Raw genomic sequence first — 20,942 nt, 5'->3', positions numbered from 1 at the left:
GGCCGGGACACAAAAACACGGCACGACATCGTACGGCGCCGTACGGCGTCGTACGACGTCGTGCCGAAGAAACTCATCTTGAATTTCTACGTGAGTTTCTACGGCTCGACGTCGTACGACGCCGTACGGCGCCGTGCCGTGGTTTTTTACGACGCGCGTCCGACACGGCGCCGTACGGCACCGTACGACGCCGTACGGAACCGTACGACGCCGTGCGACGTCGTGGCGTGTTTTTGTGTCCCGGCTCTAAGTTATATACTTAGTTTTATACGTGGGCGAGCCATGCTTCGGCACGAATCGGCCGGCTCGACCGGAGAAATACCACGTTCTCACAGAAAACCGGCGTGAAACAGCGCTTACGATGTGTTTCGCCGAGTGAGTGAGTTTACCGGAGGCCCAATCCCCTACCCTATTCCCTTCCCTACCCTCCCCTATTCCCTTTCCTTCCCATCCCTACCCATCCCTACCCTCCCCTATTACCCTATTCCCTCTTAAAAGGCCGGCAACGCACCTGCAGCTCTTCTGATGCTGCGAGTGTCCATGGGCGACGGAAGTTGCTTTCCATCAGGTGACTCGTTTGCTCGTTTGCCCCCTTTTTCATAAAAAAAAAAAAGTTAAAATGATTAACAAAAATAACCGAGGTTGGCTTTACTTTTTAGCCATGAACCTGCATTAAAAAAGTTTTCATAATTAGTACTCGGTAATTTTTGATGTGAAGTTTTCAATTTACATACATCGCCAGTCGGCAGTCCCTTACAATAGTCAATACGCATTGGATCCCATTAATTTTATGAAATACAGACAGATACAGAGAAGGCATATGAAACAGTAGGACATTTTACTGCAATGTTTTCACGCTAGAGGCAGTACCAGCATAGACAGTAAATAGTACATTACTAGTACATACTACATACCTAGGCCAGGAAAATAATAAATGTCTCAGATCACATGTATTGGCCGAGGCGAAGCCGAAGTCAACAAATACATGTGATCTGAGGCTTTCTTATTTACTGCCCATGGTGCGTATACTATTTTTCTCATCAACGGAGGCGGAAAACGACAACATCGGTAAGCGCAGCGGCAAGAAAGTTGACGTTTTCCGAGAGTCAATTTATTTTCTCACTTTTTGCCAATCATATTCTGTTAGACCTATACCACCTAATATTATGATGTGTGCAGTATGTCAGATTTAGGACTTCGGAATTGTTGTGTATGTGCTAGTAGCGCGCTTTGCTCCCACTATTCCATATTGAAGAAGAAAGGGTATATAGACTAGAAAACCCAGTTTTGATACAATTTATTTGATTAGGGCAATACAGGATAATATATTATTATTACTATGACTTAGAGCTTCAATCTGTAGTGACCTATTTCCTAGATAAACGTCTAAGTTTCAGACAATATCGCGAATCTGAACAGATCTAGGCTATGTCGAGATAAACAAAGAATTACCTACATTTTATCTGAGGCTGTAATATTATGTCAAACATGTGTAAGATTTTGTGAATAAGTACGAAAGGGTTTCTTCTATTACTATTTAATTTAATTTGTGTATGTATTGTAACAATGTCATAATTAATTTTAAGTTTTAATTTTAAGTCAAGATTGTAGTTAATTATTGTAATTGGGGTAACCCGTTGTAATTAACTTTAATAAATAAATGTCATTGTCATTTCAGTTACAAAAACCTGCAGGTGTCTACAATAAGTTGCTATAAAAATACCTCTTCTAAGATTGGTCTTAGTCTCCTGGATATTAATATCTTATCTCTCTAAACGTTAATTGAGTGTGACTGTTTAGTACCTATGGCCTAATTCTTACCTTTAATACCTAAAAGATATCTGACTCAGCTGTTTAATGCCCCTAAACCTTACTTTTTTTTAAAACACTAGCTTTATATCACGGTGAATTTCGTGTCCTCCGACCCTGTTTATTATTCCCGCTGGATTAGGCGCTGTGACACCTTTTTTTTGCCGGCAACGCACCTGCAGCTCTTCTGATGTTGCGAGTGTCCATGGGCGACGGTAGTTGCTTTCCATCAGGTGACCCGTTTGCTCGTTTGCCCCCTTATTTCATTTAAAAAACCAAAAACTCGGCTGTTTTCCACTATTATTAGGCGGGCTGCAGGTGCAGTGCTACACCAAGACTCCGCCAGCGAGCGCCTGCTGCAGGCAATTCTGTCAGGCCCCGCCGCGGCGATTTGGCATCGGCAGCTTCAATAAGCTTGCATGAGCTGTGACATTGTTAAAAAAAATCTACCTTTCTTACCTTTTCTAAGGCTAGGTCGATGTCTGGGCGAGTTGGCAGGCGTGCTGTCGGCGCTGAGTTCGGCGCCGTCTGTCCCGCTGCTGTCTGGTGCCAGCGACAGCGCTGTCCCGGCCGGACACCGCTCCTTGCTGCGGCTGCGCTGCCATCGCGTCTGAGAAGAGAGAGAAAGAGTTGAAAGATGATAACGTCGTTATGGTTTACTGTTTCTTGATGCGGCTGCCATCACGTCTGACGAAAGAGATAAATAGCAGTTGTTAATGGCTGTCGCAATTGTACCAATTACTGCGCTGCAATCGCATCTAAAAGTAGGGGGACCAGGGATCAATAACAAAAGCTTACTGCCGCACTCAAAGATAAACATTAATTGTAATTAAATGAAGTTTTTGACTTAAGCTCCATATGAGTACATTATCTTTCAAACTCGTCATTCAAAGTTTAATCTTAATTAAATGTGTCTGAGTGCAGCCGTAAGATGATTTCTTTATATTGACAGATTGATAATTTCATCACTTTTGTATAGCTAGAAACTTTTGTATAGCTAGGAATTTTGTATAGCAACATATAGCATAAAATATCATCAGTCATCAATCATAATTTATGAAGCAGGAATGTAATGAAAGTAAAACAAAATAAGTATTAATTACAAGGACGATGAAGCATGACTTTTAGTTGTACAATTAAAACCATTTGTCATTGTTATATTTTTATTCAGAAACAATTAACGAGCAACAGGGTTAAGTCCATAAAAGTAAATGAAATACTTGTCGATTTGTCTTTTCGATTTAAAGCGTACATAAATTACGAATTAATTCCATTGAAATACAAAACAGAATAAAATATGAGAGTGGATTTAAAATTCTTATCAGTACTTCAGAGCTCACTAAGTAAACAGGTGAACAAAAGGCTATTTTAATTTCTTGAACATCTTTAAAAAAAGAAGCCCAAGGGCCTCCTAAATGAGACGAGATAAAAAATACTTCAATTTATTTTAACTTTACAAAGAATTGCTTAATTGTTACAATTAAAACCGTAAAACGTCAGGACCGTGGATTATGCTTTTAAACTGTGTAATCAAGTTACAAAATGTACCTTATTCTGTTGTTTTAGTTAAAAACTTGTTTCCACAAACTGGGCTTTGTATTTAGATAGTTTTAATTGATGCAATATTAGGCAGTCCTTAAAACATTGTTAGTCTGGTTGTTTAATCGTTGTATCTTTTGTCTATTAACTTTTTCGTACGAGCTTTCTTCAATCCATTATGTACAGCGTTTATTAATCACGCTACGTGAAATCTTAAAATATGGCTTATAGGCGTAGCTACGAGCTACGTCACGTAACTACAGGCTACGTCGCGCAATGGGCATTGTCCAAAAAAAATCACATGTACTTTTTATATTTTTTTTTTCGTTAAAATAGGGTATTTTAAGAATATAAATTAAATAATTTTGAAATTCATTGGCTAGTTTTTTCTCAATAATTTTTTAAAGTTTCGCTCTGACGTCATCATCGGCCGCCAATTGACCTCTGCATATGTTTTAAATTTCCTTTCAATCTTATTTATAATGGCTGGTTCGTCAAATGCAAGTTCTCATTATGTGAAAGCTGATGCGAGAAGCTTACCAAAAGTTCGAAACGTAATGTTGGTCGAATTTATTGCTAATTTAACGCCATTGAAGGTCAAACAAAGGTTAAATGTATTTGTTCAAAAATATAAGTAACTAATGGGTATTTTTTTCGTTTATATACAGAAAAACGATCACTGACCTTATTCCTCGAAATGTTTTTGTAATGAGCAAAATTAAAAAAAAATGGACAATCTCCATTACGGGCTACGTGGCTAGGGGTGACTAGGGGCTACGTGACGTAGCTACTTGCTACGAAGCGTAGCTATATGCTACGGGGCGTAGATATATGCTACGTGGCGTAGTTACAGGCAAGGTGGCGTAGCTATATGCTACGTAACGTAGCTACATATTATGCTACGTAACGTAGCTACATGCTACGTATGCGTGGCTACAAGCTACGTAAATTTGAAAATACGACGTAGCGTTGTTTACAACTATTTATTTTATTTTTACTCACTACGTTTTGTCAGCGTTGTGTAACAGCATCAAAATGCTCACGAGTATTTCCATTTACCAATCTACCTGTGTAATATAAATGTATGACATAGCGCGACGAGTTTATGACGTCAAATATTCTGGCGCGATGCTCCGCGTTAAAATTTGCATTTCGCTGCACACAGCACTCTGACATGTTTTAATTCATATGAAATTAAGATGTAATATACAGCTTGGAAAGCTATGGAAGCCAGATTCCTGAAAAGTTGATGATTTTAATTTTGGTGAAATATTTAATGAGACTCCAACTACTAAAGCTTAATTTGCGAGATTAATTATTCCGTTTACTTTTATTTTATGACTATCTGGTATGCTATTAAGGTAATTAAGTATTAACATACATTTTCTAATTCCTTTTTTTAATAATTTTGCTAGGCTAATAACACCGTTGAGATGCGGTGTAGCGTTTGAGCGATATTATAGTAGGCGTGTTTGGTTTCATACAGGGATTGCGATACATAATGACATGCAGATTTTACACTATAAAAACCAGATAAGCGGGTGAGTAAAATCTATATATATAAAACTCAAAGGTGACTGACTGATTGACATAGTGATCTATCAACGCACAGCCCAAACCACTGGACGGATCGGGCTGAAATTTGACATGCGGGTAGATGTTATGACGTAGGCATCCGCTAAGAAAGGATTTTGATAAATTCCAACTCCAAGGGGTTCGATTAGGGGATGAAAGTTTGTATATAATAAAACTCAAATGTGACTGACTGATTGACATAGTGATCTATCAACGCACAGCCCAAACCACTGGACGGATCGGGCTGAAATTTGGCATGCGGGTAGATGTTATGACGTAGGCCGCTAAGAAAGGATTTTGATAAACTCCAACTCCAAGGGGTTCAAATAAGGGATGAAAGTTTGTATATAATAATACTTCTTAACGCGAGCGAAGCCGCGGGCAAAAGCTCGTTATAATATATATGAAACTAATCGCGCTTGCCCCATGTGCGATGTTGACTGCGCTATAACGCATGCCCTTGATGAACGAAAAAAGGTACAGTGTGGACAAAGCTTTACATATTCACACAAAACCAACTGAACGGATTTTTATCATTAAGGGACCTATTCAGCTTTCGAGCGGTCATTCATAAACATTCTGACGCGGTTAGAACGCCTCCTGTGTTACTTGAACGTAATATAACACTGCACACACAACATAAAGAGCGCAAACTGACCTCTTGAACTCCAGACCTCGCGACCGCACTGTCCTTTAGTATAGTACAATTTTTCTGTTTACATAAAATGAATACAACTTGGACTTACCTTTAAATTGGTGAAGAAGTGCTTGGTGGTGTGCACCACGGAGAGGGGCACGTGGTGGTGGGCGGAGCGCGCGCGCGGGGGGGAGTGCTGCGGCGCCGCACACGATAACTCCGACGCCGACTTCGATAGCCGCCCGCTCAACGCCTCCGACCGCTCTGAAACAATGAAGAGTAAGAGTCAATCAAAGACCGCAACGCGACGAGGCGAGGCGCGGCGGGGCATAAATTTGTATGGATTTGACAGGTTTCAATTGCGTGAGACGTCTTGCGAATCTGTCAAATCGATATAAATTTAGAAATGCATCTACGCGTGGCGTTGCCAAAGAAGACAGAATGATAGAGTATGCCGACTTAGAACTGATGTTGAAATTTTTAAATTTGACGTATTATGATAAAAATCGTCGCTAGGGTTGTTAACTTGTTACCTACGAATTTAAAACTATGACATATTCGCTGGACATGTTCCTCTTTGGTCGTATTGTTGTTTGTGTTTTGGCACATGCGATTAAAATTGTCAGAATCCAATTTTGAAATCTTTATTTTAAATATTTAAAAATAAATTATATCAGCCAGCGCGAGGCACATTCCATTCATAATTCTAGTGAAACCCGACGAATTTGACAGATATTGAAACCTGTCCGTCTCTTTGCAGTCGAACTACTGGTCGTTATGTCTATTGTGGCGTTGCGGTCTGAATCAACCGTGTCAATTCAGACCGCAACGTAACGCGTAGATACATTTCCAAACATAGACAATATACTATGTTTCCAAATATTGTATGGATTTGACAGATTTGCAAGACGTCTACACCGCTGCGCTCTCACGCAATTGAAATATGTCAATTTAGTACAAATTTAGAAATACATCTACGCGCTGGCGTCGTGTTGTGGTCTAAACCCTGAATTTACCCTAAGAAGAGGTAGCACAGGGTTGCACTGGATATGTTTTATGGTCATAGGTGCGTGGGCACAATCATAATTCATAAGTACAGGGGTGACCGGCACGAAGCGACACTACGCGACGCTTCAACGCGCAGCAGAGACACAATATCGAGTTTTTCTTACGTGTCTAAAAACATTATTTTTTATTAAAAACACTAATATAAAAAACGTAAGGGTAAGTGGTAACACATTCTTAATATTCTTTTATTTGCCTACAAATCGTAAAAGGTTGTTTACCGTACAAATTGCTAAACGGAAATAAAATATTATGGTCTTAATAGGACCTAGGCACATTCATTTTCAGGTCTTAGCGTTGGCAATATACCATATATTGCCAAATGTCAACATTATTAAGAACTCATACCGGCTAGCTGCTAGGTTTAATATTGTTTCAACACTCACCACCATTTGTATTCTGCGCGTTTCTATTCCAAAGAATATTTAGTTACATGGTGTTTGAAATTTCAACTTTCATTATTTGCTGCTCTTATCCAGATGTCACAAAAATAAGGCATTTTAAGTGATTGTAGGTAAAACTTTATCAAAATAGAGACTTACAAATTTTCAGAAACGTTCTTAGAAGTTAAAATTATCGTTCATTTGATTTTAAAAACTTACACACTTTTAAAAATAAAATATTTTATACGTTTTAAGGGCCAACCCACACGTACCACAACCACATGACAACCGCAACCACACGACAACCACACGGCGTGGTCGGGCGTATATTTCGTATTGTAAATGAACTGGACCATTCACACGTACCACATTTTGCAGTCGTTGTCGACCACTTGTCAGATAACTTGTCAGAAGCAACCACGGCCCACCACATCGCAACCACATCGCAACCACGTCGCAACCACATCGCAACCACAACGTTGCGTCGATGCAACGACAGCGCGCGCACACCGCCCGCGCTCTTCCCCCCCCTCCGTTTCATTGACATCGCAACCACATCGCAACCACAGACGACAACGCAACCACGTCGGCATTTTGTCGATACCACAACGCAACCACAAAATGCTGCAGCGACACCATTCACACGTAATCACTGTTCGACGACATTTTGTCGTTGCGATGTCGTGTGGTTGTGGTACGTGTGGGTTGGCACTAACGAGTGCATGTTAACGCAATAACAAGTTATCAATAATTAATGAAATCAAACAATTCGGCCGCCGCGGCAGGACTTCACGCAACGTCGCACGCACCTGATTGCTTGTCACAATATATTTCTAAAATAATATTATCGTACAGTATTTAACAAATCATAATTAATTCTAAATACTTATGTTGTGAACGTAAATATAGTAATCAAAATAGCCGTTAATCCTAGACTGACGGACAGACACATAAATACTAATCTGTGACACAGGCAGATTGTAATATTGTTGATTGTACTTATTGTAAATGTTCTGCTGAGCTGATTTATCTAAAATTTGGTATTGAAATATAATTAAGTTACGGGAAAAGCCATAGGATCGTTTATATCACAAGACATTGTTTAAGTAAGATTTCGGCGTAAAAAAGCTACCTAATTGTTTATCGTAAAGCAAGTAAAACAAGTAAAATTCTAAATAAAAAACAAAATGCTTTGAAGTTATTGTAAACGATACAACATAAACGTTAATCCACGACTCTTCCGCAATTGATTGCGGAAGCGTCGTGGCTTAACATTTATGTACAGTCGAAGAAATCTGGTACATAACAATTTTCAACTTTGACACTTGGTAATAAGGTGTAAATTAGTAGAGTAGATATTTCCTAAACTGTACGGTGTACATTAACTTTGCCAGTAAATTACGCGGAAACATGAACTCGGTCAAAGTTAAGATTTATTTGACCATACATTGAGAATTTTTAACGCAATATTTATCGTAAATTCCCACAATACTGTTTATTTCTTTTTTGGGAAAAAAGCCTTTTCATAAGCAAAGAGTTAGTTTCAATTCCTCCATATTATTATTAGTCTTATTTTGGGAATGTTTTTTTTAGATGGGTGGGTTGCACCAGAGGCGCGGTTAAGGTTAAGGTTGTCGTCAAATATAGCGTCCATTATTGATTTTTACTAGAGATTTGACAGTTCATTTGACATTTTGTTATAGTTAAAGTAAGTTGGTGCAACACACCCTAAATATTTAGAGACGAAAAATAGACAAATGTATTTAATAAAACCAACAAATCTTAACTTGAAAGCCCCTTTTGCAATCTTGCACTTCTAAAATACTATACAAGCTTCACTATCTGTTAAATACTACTACAGAGCATAGCAGAAGGCCTAATTACACGGCCTGACAGGCCTCTGGTTCACTGAGCTCAATTTAGCCTGTTAGACCGCTGGCTGCCGGTCAAATATGACCTGTCATACCCAATTTGGTCTATAGGGTCTAATTTGACAACTTTGGCAGAGCCTGGCTTGATTCTATTGAACACGAGTTTAATTTGTGTCTAGGGTATTTCTTTTTTATCCTTCTTTTCTTATAGTCTTTGTATAAGTTTTTATCAATAAATCCTTCTTTTTAGCCGACTAACAAAAAATGGAGGTGCTATGTTCTTACATAATATTATGTATTTTTATTTTTCGAGATCACTTTGTAAATTAAGTATATTATTATATTTAATCCAGCAAGTTCAAGTTATTTTTATATCAAATATTATTTTTCAGTACATAATGTTGTAAACAAACGGTTAAAATGTAAATTAGGTTTATCTTCATAAAAAAGTACGCGCAATTTGTTTCATGTCATAAAACTTGTTATTCCAAACGATATTCGAATAAAATATTAACATTTAATAGGCGATATAGTAAGTTTGTATTTAAAATTATTTATTGGGTTTAATATTTTCCAAATTCTTTAAAACCAAATGTAGCCAGTATCTATATTATAATACAGCAGATTTTAAATTTAAATCGAATTAGCTATTTTAACGTGAAGTTACCGCATTTTTATTTTATAACATAAGACGTATACCGGTATACCTAATTATAATATTATTAAGGGCCTGTTTTACCACTTTCTGATAAACTGCCTAATAGGCTATTCCATGGGCGTACCGAGGGGGGCAGGGGGGAGGCAGCTGCCCCCCCCCTGGATCATGTTGACGTTCCTACTAAGTATACTATCTAGTACTTTTATCTATAAAAATTAAGAACGAAATTTGCCATTTGTTTGCAATACAATATTTTTACAACTAAAAATTATTAATTTTTTATTCTTTATAAACACCTAGCTTATGAAAAATCTGATTTGCCCCCCCCCTGGCACCAGAACCTGGGTAATTTGCCCCCCCCTGGCCCAGAACCTGGGTACGCCCATGGGCTATTCACAACTTTTTTGACAGATTCTCCATACTTGATCTGTCAAGTTAATTGGTGGATAGCCTTATCAGAAAGTGGTGAAACAGGCCCTAAGTAAAGTAGTGAAATATCACGGATTTTTAGTATTAAAATACTTATTTTTAGTAATAGTTGATGTTCAATTGTTTATTAATTTGTGACGTAACTGGAATTATTCTAAGCAGATTTTGTTATTCCACTTGTACAAGTTTGTTACAAAGAAACAAAAGATACAAAGAAATAAAGCGAATAGCGCCCAGCATGTAGACCGTAAAGGCGATATTACACAACCTTCCTATATTGCATACAACACACGTACTACAACTTTGTTACTTGTAGTATAATTTGTAACCAAGTTTTTATTTACGGACTTTCATACAGTAATAATAATTGCATTCGTTCCGTAAAGTTTGATTTTGATTTCAATAAGCATTGTAGTATTAAAGCATTTTATAATACGATAGCGAACTCCACAATAATTTCTGAATCACGCTATCGAAGTTTCCTAAATTAGGCAGTATACAGAATAAAATAATATAATGTATCTAAAGTGGTTCTTAACTGGTGGTCCCTGGAGGCATTCCAAGTGGGCCGCGAAGCCATCCTAATAATATTATGTGAGAATTCAAAAGTTAGTGAAGGATATTAGCACCATGCAGTCACAAAAATCACCTTATTTTAAAATCTGTAACTTTTAGATTTTTGCCAAATAAAAAAATGAGTGCTAATTATAAAGTTGTGCTTGTTTTCTTTATCAAACAACCTTTAGTTTAGGTAAACCGACCCTTAGTTTAGGTAATTCAGCTGGGTGGTCCCCGGCTAGACAAACATTTGGTAAAATGGTCCCTCATGACTAAAAGGTTAAGAACCACTGATCTAACTATTATGTGTATTGCATATAATACAGGTAAATATCAAGATAGCTTAAACTTTACCCTCCATACTTTGTCGATCTTACTCAATCTAGAGGAATTACGCTATACGCAACCCAACGGTATGCCTTTTTTGTTTGTGGCTTTTTGTCACCACTTCTGCATTTAAAAATAAATCTGTCGTGCAGTGTAGCAGTCAATAGGTTCAGCAAAACAAAGAGAAAACACAGCGGCAATTAGTGAATTTATATGGAACAGCGAACGGTGGAGCGGCGGAGTTATGTGAACTGAAATATTGAGAATGTTTTCATATCGGGAATATTTTCGTCGTAAAATTGCACTTTTTGCTTTTGTAAAACTTCATTGTTCTATTTTTAAATATTTGATATCAAAATCTATAATGATAAGTAATCTATATTAAAAATTTCCAAGTATTTTACATTTGTAAAGCGACTGTTTGGTACTGAAATCTTAAACTTAGATTAATGTTTTGAATTAAGTACATTTTTGTTTCTTTTTGTTCGTGACTTAGTTCGGAACAGCTGAAGTTGTAAGTATACCAACTATAAACTAACCTCAGGTACAATTTGTACATTGTCGTTGGAGGAGTAAATTAAACACAGAATATTGTATCACTGAATGCTCTACTCTTGGTGGTGGCTGGTAAAGAAGTGGACGACAGCTCTCACGTCTGGCGGCCATATTCTCCAAGCCCCCAATATGATTGGTAGTGCGGCCATATTTATTTATCAATATACTACATAACCCATTATCCTTTACTCAACAGGGTCAATTCCCACCAAAATGGCAGCGCAGCGGCGTACATTTCGGTATGAATTGACCCTAAACGCGGGTAATTTAAAAAGTAATTAAATATCAACTAGTCGAATATTCCATTTTGTAATGAAACCTTGTCAACTGATCGCGACACACGCGGCCGGCGGCACGACATTTCGCGTGCGCGACATAATTTTGTGATGGGTTTTCCCGCTCCAATTGTGTTCCAAATATGAATTAACTTTTTAATTTATGCTGTCTTAAATTACAGCTAAGACTTTGCTTACAGAGCCAAAATTCTCCCGCCTTGGAGTTGGTTCATATTGCAAAGTGATGCGATGCGATTCATTTTAAAATGAGCTATTTAGATATTTTCTAAGCACGCATTAACTCGATGTAAAAAAAAGAAAGAAAGAAAGAAAATTTTCATGATGCTGACAACCCTATTTTTGTTTACAAATTAAAAAAAAATTAAAATTACCTGCACTAATTATTTTTTTAACCTGATGATGATTTTATCGAAACCAGCTGTCGTATGAAATATAAAATAAATTAATAAAAGTGGAATAAGTGCATGGAAAGTGTATATTATTACTGTGAAAGAAAGGTTCCCCAAAATAGACTCAATTGAGAATTTTGTATATAAAAACTCAATCAGCCAAAGGCTTCTTAAGTTCTTAAATACAGAAAAAAGTTATTTGTTATAAAAAGTAAATTCTCCCCCAGATTCACAAATTCTCTGTAATTTTCATTTACAAGCCCGGTGAGATTAGCTGAACGCTTGAATTTAAAATCAGAATTTATTCGACAGAACAGAATTTAAAAATAGAATTTTTAGCTGCGTTCACTTGCATACGAAATCGAAAGAAACCTAAAAAGCTTTGAGGATAAGCTAGGTCGTTCGTATGCAGATCTAGTGTAGGAGCCAATCAAAATGTTGGGTTGTTTGATTTTTAAAAAAGTCTTCAATTTAGTTAGCATTGCAGAAATTATTTAATGTTATAATTACAATTTACACCTTTAAAAACTGATCTAAATGTGCTGAAACTTTATTTTATCCTATTTCCCAAAACAACATTTTATATTTTCAATAGAATCATTCTGACGAATGCCATCAAAAGTTTATATACCTACGCGCAAGAAAAAAAAACTAAGAATATTGTATATTAGAATAACAAACACACTTTTTTTCTTAATTATACCAATTCGAAATAAGTAATCATTGTTAAGACAGGACAACGTCTGTCGGGTTAGCTAGTAATAAATAATAATAGTTAACTGAACGTGTAAAATCAGTAAAGATCGATAAAAGTAATATGAATTTCACACCCATATCCTGGACTATATCCGACTGATATATTTGAGTCGTGGCTGCAGCTGTATCAATGACATTTGACGTAGCTACTAGCTACTATAATCCGCATGTGCCGTTTTATCCGATATTGTGTATACGTCGCAGCCAACTGGTTTAAATAGCCGTTCAATCAAACGGCTAGCCCTTTGACTGACCAACTTGAACTCGAAGGGCCTAGCTGTTTGATTGAATGGCTTTTTAAACAGTCGACGGCGACATATTATGTACATAAAGTAAATAGCATTTTATCAAGCGGGGAGGATTTTAGACGCTAAAACTTCGTACTTGCTCTCTACGCTCTGTTAAGAAGCGCTTATTACGGCAATAATTGCTCGGCGATACGAAAGGAGCGATCTCGAGCAATTAGTAGAGCAATATGGAGCAATTTATTTCATATCGCTCAATGTCATATTGCTTAAACATCGCACATCACTCAATATTGTATTGCGCAATACTGCTGCTTGTTGCCGCAAATTGCTTGATGTAGTCGTGACGTCAAAGTTGACGAGAATTATTGACTGGAGTTGAGCAATTTTAGTTGCCCGTATAGGCGCACCATTACATTCGCTTTCAAATGTAACAAAGAATAGGCGGCTACAATATTATTATCAATCACGTATTAACCACAAATGCAAATACCGTGGCATATATTCCTTTTGGTAAAGTTTAAATTGTTTATTAACAAAATAATTTCATGTAAAATTCCAATTAGATTAAAATGAATTCAAATGAAAGTATGAATAGAAATACCTTAACATGGCATTTGATTATACGCATCGCTAACGCTCTGTCGTTACCTCGACATTTCCCCACTTGACTCAACCTCAAACCTCCAAAAATTATGTTATTTGTTCAACAAAATGTATATTATTTATGAGGAGATCTTGAGAGAAAGACTAATGATACGAGTGAAGGTGGCTTTCCGATCTTTGCCGCGAGCCACCGCGACTGACAAAAATTCAAATAAAATGCCACTTTATGACCAAGGCCAGGCTACAAGTTTTAATTTTTCCCTACGCAACTACAAACTAGCGGCGGCATAGGTCGCCGTACCGACCAATGTTGATAGAAAATGAAACAGCCTTCATTCAATTCATAAAGTAGAATTTTATTTGAATTTTTGTCAGTCGCGAATTGCTCGGAATAGTACCTTTAGGACTTTTATGCCTGTTTTCACCAAGCGCCTCCTAACGCTAAGTGGTCCCCTAGCGGCCATTAAGGGTACATATCCTTCAAGATTTCACGAATTTTTGTGTCACGTTCGTTCTTAGGGCGTAAGATCTTTTGCAAAACATTAGTTTTTTTTTAATGTGTTTGTTTTAAGAGATATTTGACCCGTAAAGATCGCTAGGGAACACTTAGCGTTAGGACTAGGAGACCGTTGGTGAAAACAGGCATTACAGTATTATCATTTTAAGCAATGACTTAGCTATCATGATACTCACTGGGTTGCGGCGAATGCTTCTTGCTGGACATGGTCAGGCGGGCGCGCTCACCCGCGCCCCGCGCACCCCGCACACCCCGCAGGCCCCGCCCGCCTCATGCTGCAGCCCTGATGGAAAATAGACGAGTTAGCTGGGATGTTTGAAAGCTACGTATTCTTAGCACTATCTATTAGAGAAGTTGCAGGAATGATTGAGGGCTACGTATTTGTAGCATTAACGATTTTTACATAACACAACAGGAAATTCAAACGTGTCATCAGAATCAGCTTCGTAATGGACACATTACAACAAAACAACTGTTGTATTGTATTGTTTGTTTTCAAAAGTCTTTATTAACATAAAACAATTGTTAAGCTTTTTTTTTTTTTTTTTTCGAAATGGTCTAAGCTACTGGTCTCGTTAAGACCATGGTAGTTTAATCGTGGCTGTAACTAGTCTGTTGCTAGTTGGTTTGATGAGATAAACAATAAGGGGGGCATGGCCCCCTCCCCTCAAGTCACACGTGTGACATTCTAGTCGGGCAATAATTGTTAAACAGAAAAGCAGCTCCTAAGCAGAAAAAAAACTATTGTTTTTTTCAGCTTAGGTGTTATTTGCTAAGCCCATAATGTGATTGTGCTAAACTACAGGCTTATATCTAGCAGTGTTTAAAGATAATAATAAATTACGTTTGCCTTTAAAACTAATGAAAAGAAAATGATTTCCTTATCTCTTTTGCTTATAACTTGATTGCATGAAAGGGCTACAATACTGATTTTACAGTTGGCAGAGGCTCGGGAAGGCATAGCATTATTTTCATTGTGGCCAAATGTAGGTGAATACAATAATTTCTAAAAGATTTATTTCAAACGAAATCGCAGGCAAATAATAGATGACAAAAAAGCGTATTCAAAACAAGGTTATTCAGCATAATCAAAAGCAAGTCGAATGAATCAATTTGGAAAATAACAATTTGTATAAAAGCTTCAGAACTGTTGAACAAAATGTTGCTTCAACCGTCCAAACAACCAAATATTGAATACAATTTTCGTATTGACTGTACTTTCATGTCCGATTGTGGAATAACAAGCTCGATTGTTCAGGAAACCTTTTCCTGAAGATACAATTGAAGTTAAAATGTTACGTCTATTTATTAGGTCTTTATGTGAACGTGAAATATTAAAGGTCTTGAAGACAATAGGAAGATATAATATTCGAATGTGCTATTCACCTTAAATTAGTTTCACTTTGATCGCTTGATCGCGGATTCTTGAAAATCTATTGTTATTCTATTGTTATCGGGGTCGGATTCGACCGCTTGACAGGCGGTGGTTCTCCTTTATAACATTAAAACTCGAAACACAAACAAAACACTTCTAAAGATTACCTTTTCACCAAACACCCAACCGTTTAGGGGTATTGTAAATGAGCAAATCTCGCTGCCAATAATTTTCACGTCGATGCTCAAACGGTGGAATCCTTTTAAGCCGATTCCGACGAAGGTATTATGCAAATCACATTTTTCGATCATCCCAAGTGCCAAAAGTATTGGGCATGTTGTAATGTATTTTCAGGTTGTAGTTTCCTTGTAAAAGTGTTAATAAGTTACATTTAATTCAAAGTGTGTTTTTAGCATAAAGTTAATATACCTGTTACATGACGACCTCTGTGGCTCAGTGGTGAGCGCGTTGGTAGCTCAATTCGCGGGTTCGAATCCCGCCAACGGAACAAAAAGTTTTCAAAGTTCCTGGGTCATGGATGCGTATTAAATATGTGTATAATATAATAAAAATCTTAAATATATGTATAGTATAAAAGTATTAAATATATTTCCGTTGTCTGGTACCCGTAACACAAGCACAAGTCTGGTACCCTTCAGGTACTTACCACGGGGCCAGACTGACGTGGTGTGAAGCGTCCATAGTAATTATTATTATTATTATATTATTATACAAATCTCTAATGCGATGGTACTCAGACGGACAGAGTACGAACAGACGAACAGATGGTCAGAAGTTGAGACGGACATATTGACAGACAGAGAGACAGAATGGATTGTATTAGTAGAGTAGTAAAATAAATACGTTTTGTTGCGATGAAAATTACCCTGTTATTTTCTGTCTTGCATTTTTAGCTGTGCAAACTAGTACTTAACTATAAAATATTTGTATAGTTACTAGTGTATAATTTATAATATCTGCGATATAAACTAATTATCGTGTCGCGGTTTTTGTTGCCAAACTTCTCCAAAATGGCTATACCGATTGTCCTAAAAATAGTGTTCAATCCACAGATTTTTTTCCTGTTCTGAGGTTCTATCAGTTCTTCTTTTTGAATAATCGCGCCTAGTGAAGTATCTGGGATCGATACGATCATCGAAGAGACAGCAATGTTTCCATAACAACGTCTGAAGCTGAACAATGTTTTTGCCGGATCAGCTGTAGTAATACAAACATTTAGCCTGGGCGCGCACTAGCGGCCAAGCCGCTGCGGCCATCGAGATAGATACCTTAGTATGAAACCGCCATAGACCACGCGCACCTGGCCGCACGCTGTCAAGCGGCCACACCATACTTTCGAGGGCCGCTGCGGCCTGGCCGCTAGTGCGCGCCCGGGCTATGACATTTAGTAGGCCCCTAGATTAATTTTATTGTGCAATATCATTGAACAATATTATTGAACAATTTATTTGACAATAAGATTGATGGGCGGGCGCGTTCAATATCAACTAGGCTGTCAATAATATTGCACAATATGTGATATTGCGCAATAAAATTTATCTGTTCTGTTATGATAAAGCCTGTCATTAGAGCGTGTCACTGTAGTCACGCTATCGCAAATTGCAGTGCGATCAACAGGCGTGTTTCTGTTTGTACTGTAATTGCCAGTAACTAGTAGACAGAGCATAATACTTACTAGTTTGTAGTAACTATAATATTGACTGTAGCAATTCAGTTCTATTTTTATAGTATTTTTATGGTGCAGTTGGAAGGATTTAATATTTCCATCGGCGTACGAGCTTAAATTTTCAAGATCGTCTACTGAATTTCTACTGATTACATGTGCTGAGATTTTTCCTCTTAAAAATAATTAGCGGTTACATGCATACTAATATTATAAATGTGAAAGTGTTTCTGTCTGTCTGTGACCTCTTCACGCCCAATTTGATGAACCGATTTTGCTGAAATTTGGTATGGGGATACTATGAGGCCCGAGAAAGAACAGAGGATACTTTTTATCCCGGAAAAATGTACGGTTCTAGCGCGATAAACATATTTTAACGCAACGGAGTTGCGCGCGTCATCTAGTAGGTTATGGTTATTTCTACTTTTACTCCTTTATTCATAACAAAAACGAAATAAAAAAAAAATCAAAACATTATCCTGCTACAGCGTTATTACAAAATTAAACCATTCTTTGTGTCATTAAGCGATACAACAACTTAAACTATCGACTGGTGATTTAACTACGAAGTACAAATACAATTTAAACTCTGGTTTCAACTAACAAGTTTGCGCTAACCGATGTTAAGGCGGGGATTAATCTCAATCAAAAACGATAACCTTGCACACAATCAAAGACCAAGCGTATATGCATCGCAATAAGATTCATTTTAGCTTAGCATAAAACTACAGGTTCTCGGGCGGATCTTCTCTATTTTTCATGTTTTTTTTAAATATCTTTGGAAATAAATATTAAGAAACAAAATTGTTCGGTTAAAGAATTTTTAATATAGATTTACTAACAATTTATTCAAATAAAATGTACAATTATCCTAGTTACTACTTATATTTCGATGAAATAGAGTTTTTTCGGAGGTAAGTTTGTAAATTAATTACAGCAAAAGTATTACGTTTTATTAAAATGTTTATGGTTTAAGGTATTTTGAATATTGTGCTTTATATCTCATATTTTTTAACACTTCGTTATTATATTGGAACTAGGGAAACCGGGAGTCACGGAATAACAAATTGGGGTTTATCCTCGCCTTAAGACTTCCGTGTGATCATTTTGTTACAAGCTAACTTAGTTCTTTGGACAGTTCAACTGTAGAAGAAAGTTGAATGGAGGAATCATTTCTATAGGAAAGTTATTTGCACAATTTCTAGTTGGAATGTTTTCAAAATAGATAATAATTCGATATCAATCCATACAAATGTTATGAGTTCGAAAGGTTATCTGTCTGCCTGTCTATCCGTCACGCCCAAACCGCTGAACCGATAGTGCTGAAATTCAGTATGGAGATACTTTGAGTCCCGGGAAAGGACATAGGATACTTTTTATCCCGGAAAAATGTACGGTTTTCGCGCAATAAGTGAGGTTTGGCGCAACGGAGTTGCAGACGTCATGTAGTTAAGTATAAAAGTAGTATTAAGTAAGTAGCTAAGTAGCTTTTGTGCTACGCTTCCATCCTATACATCCTGTACATAAGATACACGTACATAACATTCATGTATGTCAGAATGTTTACTGTTCTTTTATATTTACTGTATCCAGGTAGAAAGGACCTCAAATTGTCCTTAAAAGCAAAAGCACGCATGTAAAGCTTTTACGGGAGCTTTTGAAAGCTTTAATGGGCTTTTATAAAGAAACTGCTGAGCCTTTTGTTTTCTAAACTAAGTTCGCAAAGAAAATTCTTATTGTGAACAAAAATGTAGCAATTTCATAACTTGAGAATGGTCAGGAGAAAACTTGACTTCTTTTTCATTTCACAAGTTTGAGATAAGGAAATAAAGAAAAGTTTGGAATAGGAACTTTTCTACGCAATAATTTCCTTTTTGTGGTGATAAGGATAAAATTCTCATATTAACTTCGCAGGAAATGATTTTCCTCGAATCATTTCTTGTGCTCTATCATAATGTTTAAGTACTTACGAGTATCTACACTTAAACATTATGACCCTGGGTTAAGTTTGGCAAAATAATGTAAAAAAATGTGAAGAAACGACGGTACGGTTTGAACGTACACAAAAAAAATATTTCAAAATGTAGCTAAGGCTGAAATGTATAGCAATAAATCGTTAAAAATAAAATAAATATTTTTTTGTTTATTTCTGACTGAATCAAATCTTCTCAGAATGTCTAAAACACCCCTGTTTTTGAGTTAATAAAAGGGGGGCGAAGAAAAGAAATTATGAGTTGACAAAACAAACTACCGCCGTACTCAGAGACATTTAATTATGATTAACCTTGAATTTAATGGAGAGTTTGACAGATAATGTATGGGGCTTATGTCAAAATTTTGAATTAATTACAATTAAGTAAATAATGTTCTACTCTAAGTGCTGCAGTTAGTCATTAGCGCTTGGGCTAACCTTTTTTTAATGAAGGCTTTGAATAATTTTTGCAAGCAACAGCTGCGCAGAAAGTGTACCCCAACTAACCCCTAACCTAACCTTACTAGGATTAAAAATAATTTCAATAGCAAACAGTCGATCACAGCCATTTTTTAAAACTACTTTTTATACTTTTATACAAAGTATGTCTGACATTTAACGCTACAGGGGTTAAAAAGCAACAACCCCCGTCGGTTTACCGTAAAACCTCATTATAATAACCCTTAAACATCACGACCATTATACCTCCGAGGGGAATGAAGACTTAACCCTATAACTATAACGGACCAAAGACTAAGGCAATGGCACAAATGGGGTCTTAAATGCATCATTACGTAACACATAAAAGAACAGAAAAATCTTAAAGTCCGTTTATTTTCATTCAAGAAATAGAAGTAAAACTCTTGTATTTGTATAATATTTAAATGTAATTGTAAAAGTCCAAAGGCGATTCAAGGCACATAACTTAGAAAATTTTTAAGTATCACGTAATGCCTAATATTATTAACTGTCTATAGTTGATATCGAACATCGCGCGCCTTCAATCTAATTGTCAAATAAATTATTACCTTTCAACAAAATTGACGCGTGATTACTCTTCTAGGGGCCGGCTTAAACAAGCGTCTGTGATAAACTTTATAAGCCAAATATTAAGCCAGAATCCATCAAAGATGACACTAAAATATAATTTACAATGTTGCCAATACTGAAATTTCAAAGCAAACTCGCTTCACGAAATGCTATTAAAGCCGGATTCTTGCGGTAATACGTTCAGACAAGCTGCTGAAGATTGCTTTTACATTTTTATCAAACTCAATATTGTAGACACTTGATATTTATTTACAAGAAATGTACAACTTAGCAATAAAGAGTGCGATTTAAATGAGGGCGCTTTTCTTTTATTATCAATCCCAAGCTACGCTTGAATGTACTTTTGACACAAAATGTACTAGTGCTGTCAAGTATTGTAATGATCACATTAAGAATTTTAGTTCCAGCTGTCACCGTGCCAGACACTTTTTTGCCAAGCACTACATGAATATTTCTCTCAATTATCATCGAGATCTCGATAAGACACTGTCACTTGCATGAGAACATAATACTAATATTAAATATTATCATCTTCTTTCACCGTTTACAGTCTATTAATAATAATGATGATTGATGTATACATATATTAATATATACTTTTATATTAAAACACCTCCTCCTTATTGGACATAGGTCTATGCCTAGC

General features: G+C 36.7%; 1 protein-coding gene across 1 annotated transcript in view; it reads right to left on the bottom strand.

The window, feature by feature from the left end:
• Positions 1-20,942, bottom strand: part of LOC121728414 (multiple C2 and transmembrane domain-containing protein) — a 127,921-nt gene that overhangs the window by 83,787 nt on the left and 23,192 nt on the right. Inside the window, exons 2-4 of the mRNA XM_042116595.1 lie at positions 14,392-14,498; positions 5,670-5,824; positions 2,269-2,419 (exon numbers count right to left, since the gene is read on the bottom strand). Of these exons, the coding sequence (XP_041972529.1) occupies positions 2,269-2,419; positions 5,670-5,824; positions 14,392-14,422 (337 nt within the window). The 5' untranslated portion in view covers positions 14,423-14,498. The remainder of the gene's footprint in view (positions 1-2,268; positions 2,420-5,669; positions 5,825-14,391; positions 14,499-20,942) is intronic.

The sequence above is a fragment of the Aricia agestis genome, chromosome 6, assembly GCF_905147365.1.
Source record: "Aricia agestis chromosome 6, ilAriAges1.1, whole genome shotgun sequence".
Lineage (NCBI taxonomy): Eukaryota > Metazoa > Arthropoda > Insecta > Lepidoptera > Lycaenidae > Aricia > Aricia agestis.
Note: the sequence above shows the minus strand (reverse complement) of the source record. Positions and strands in the feature narration are given on the sequence as shown.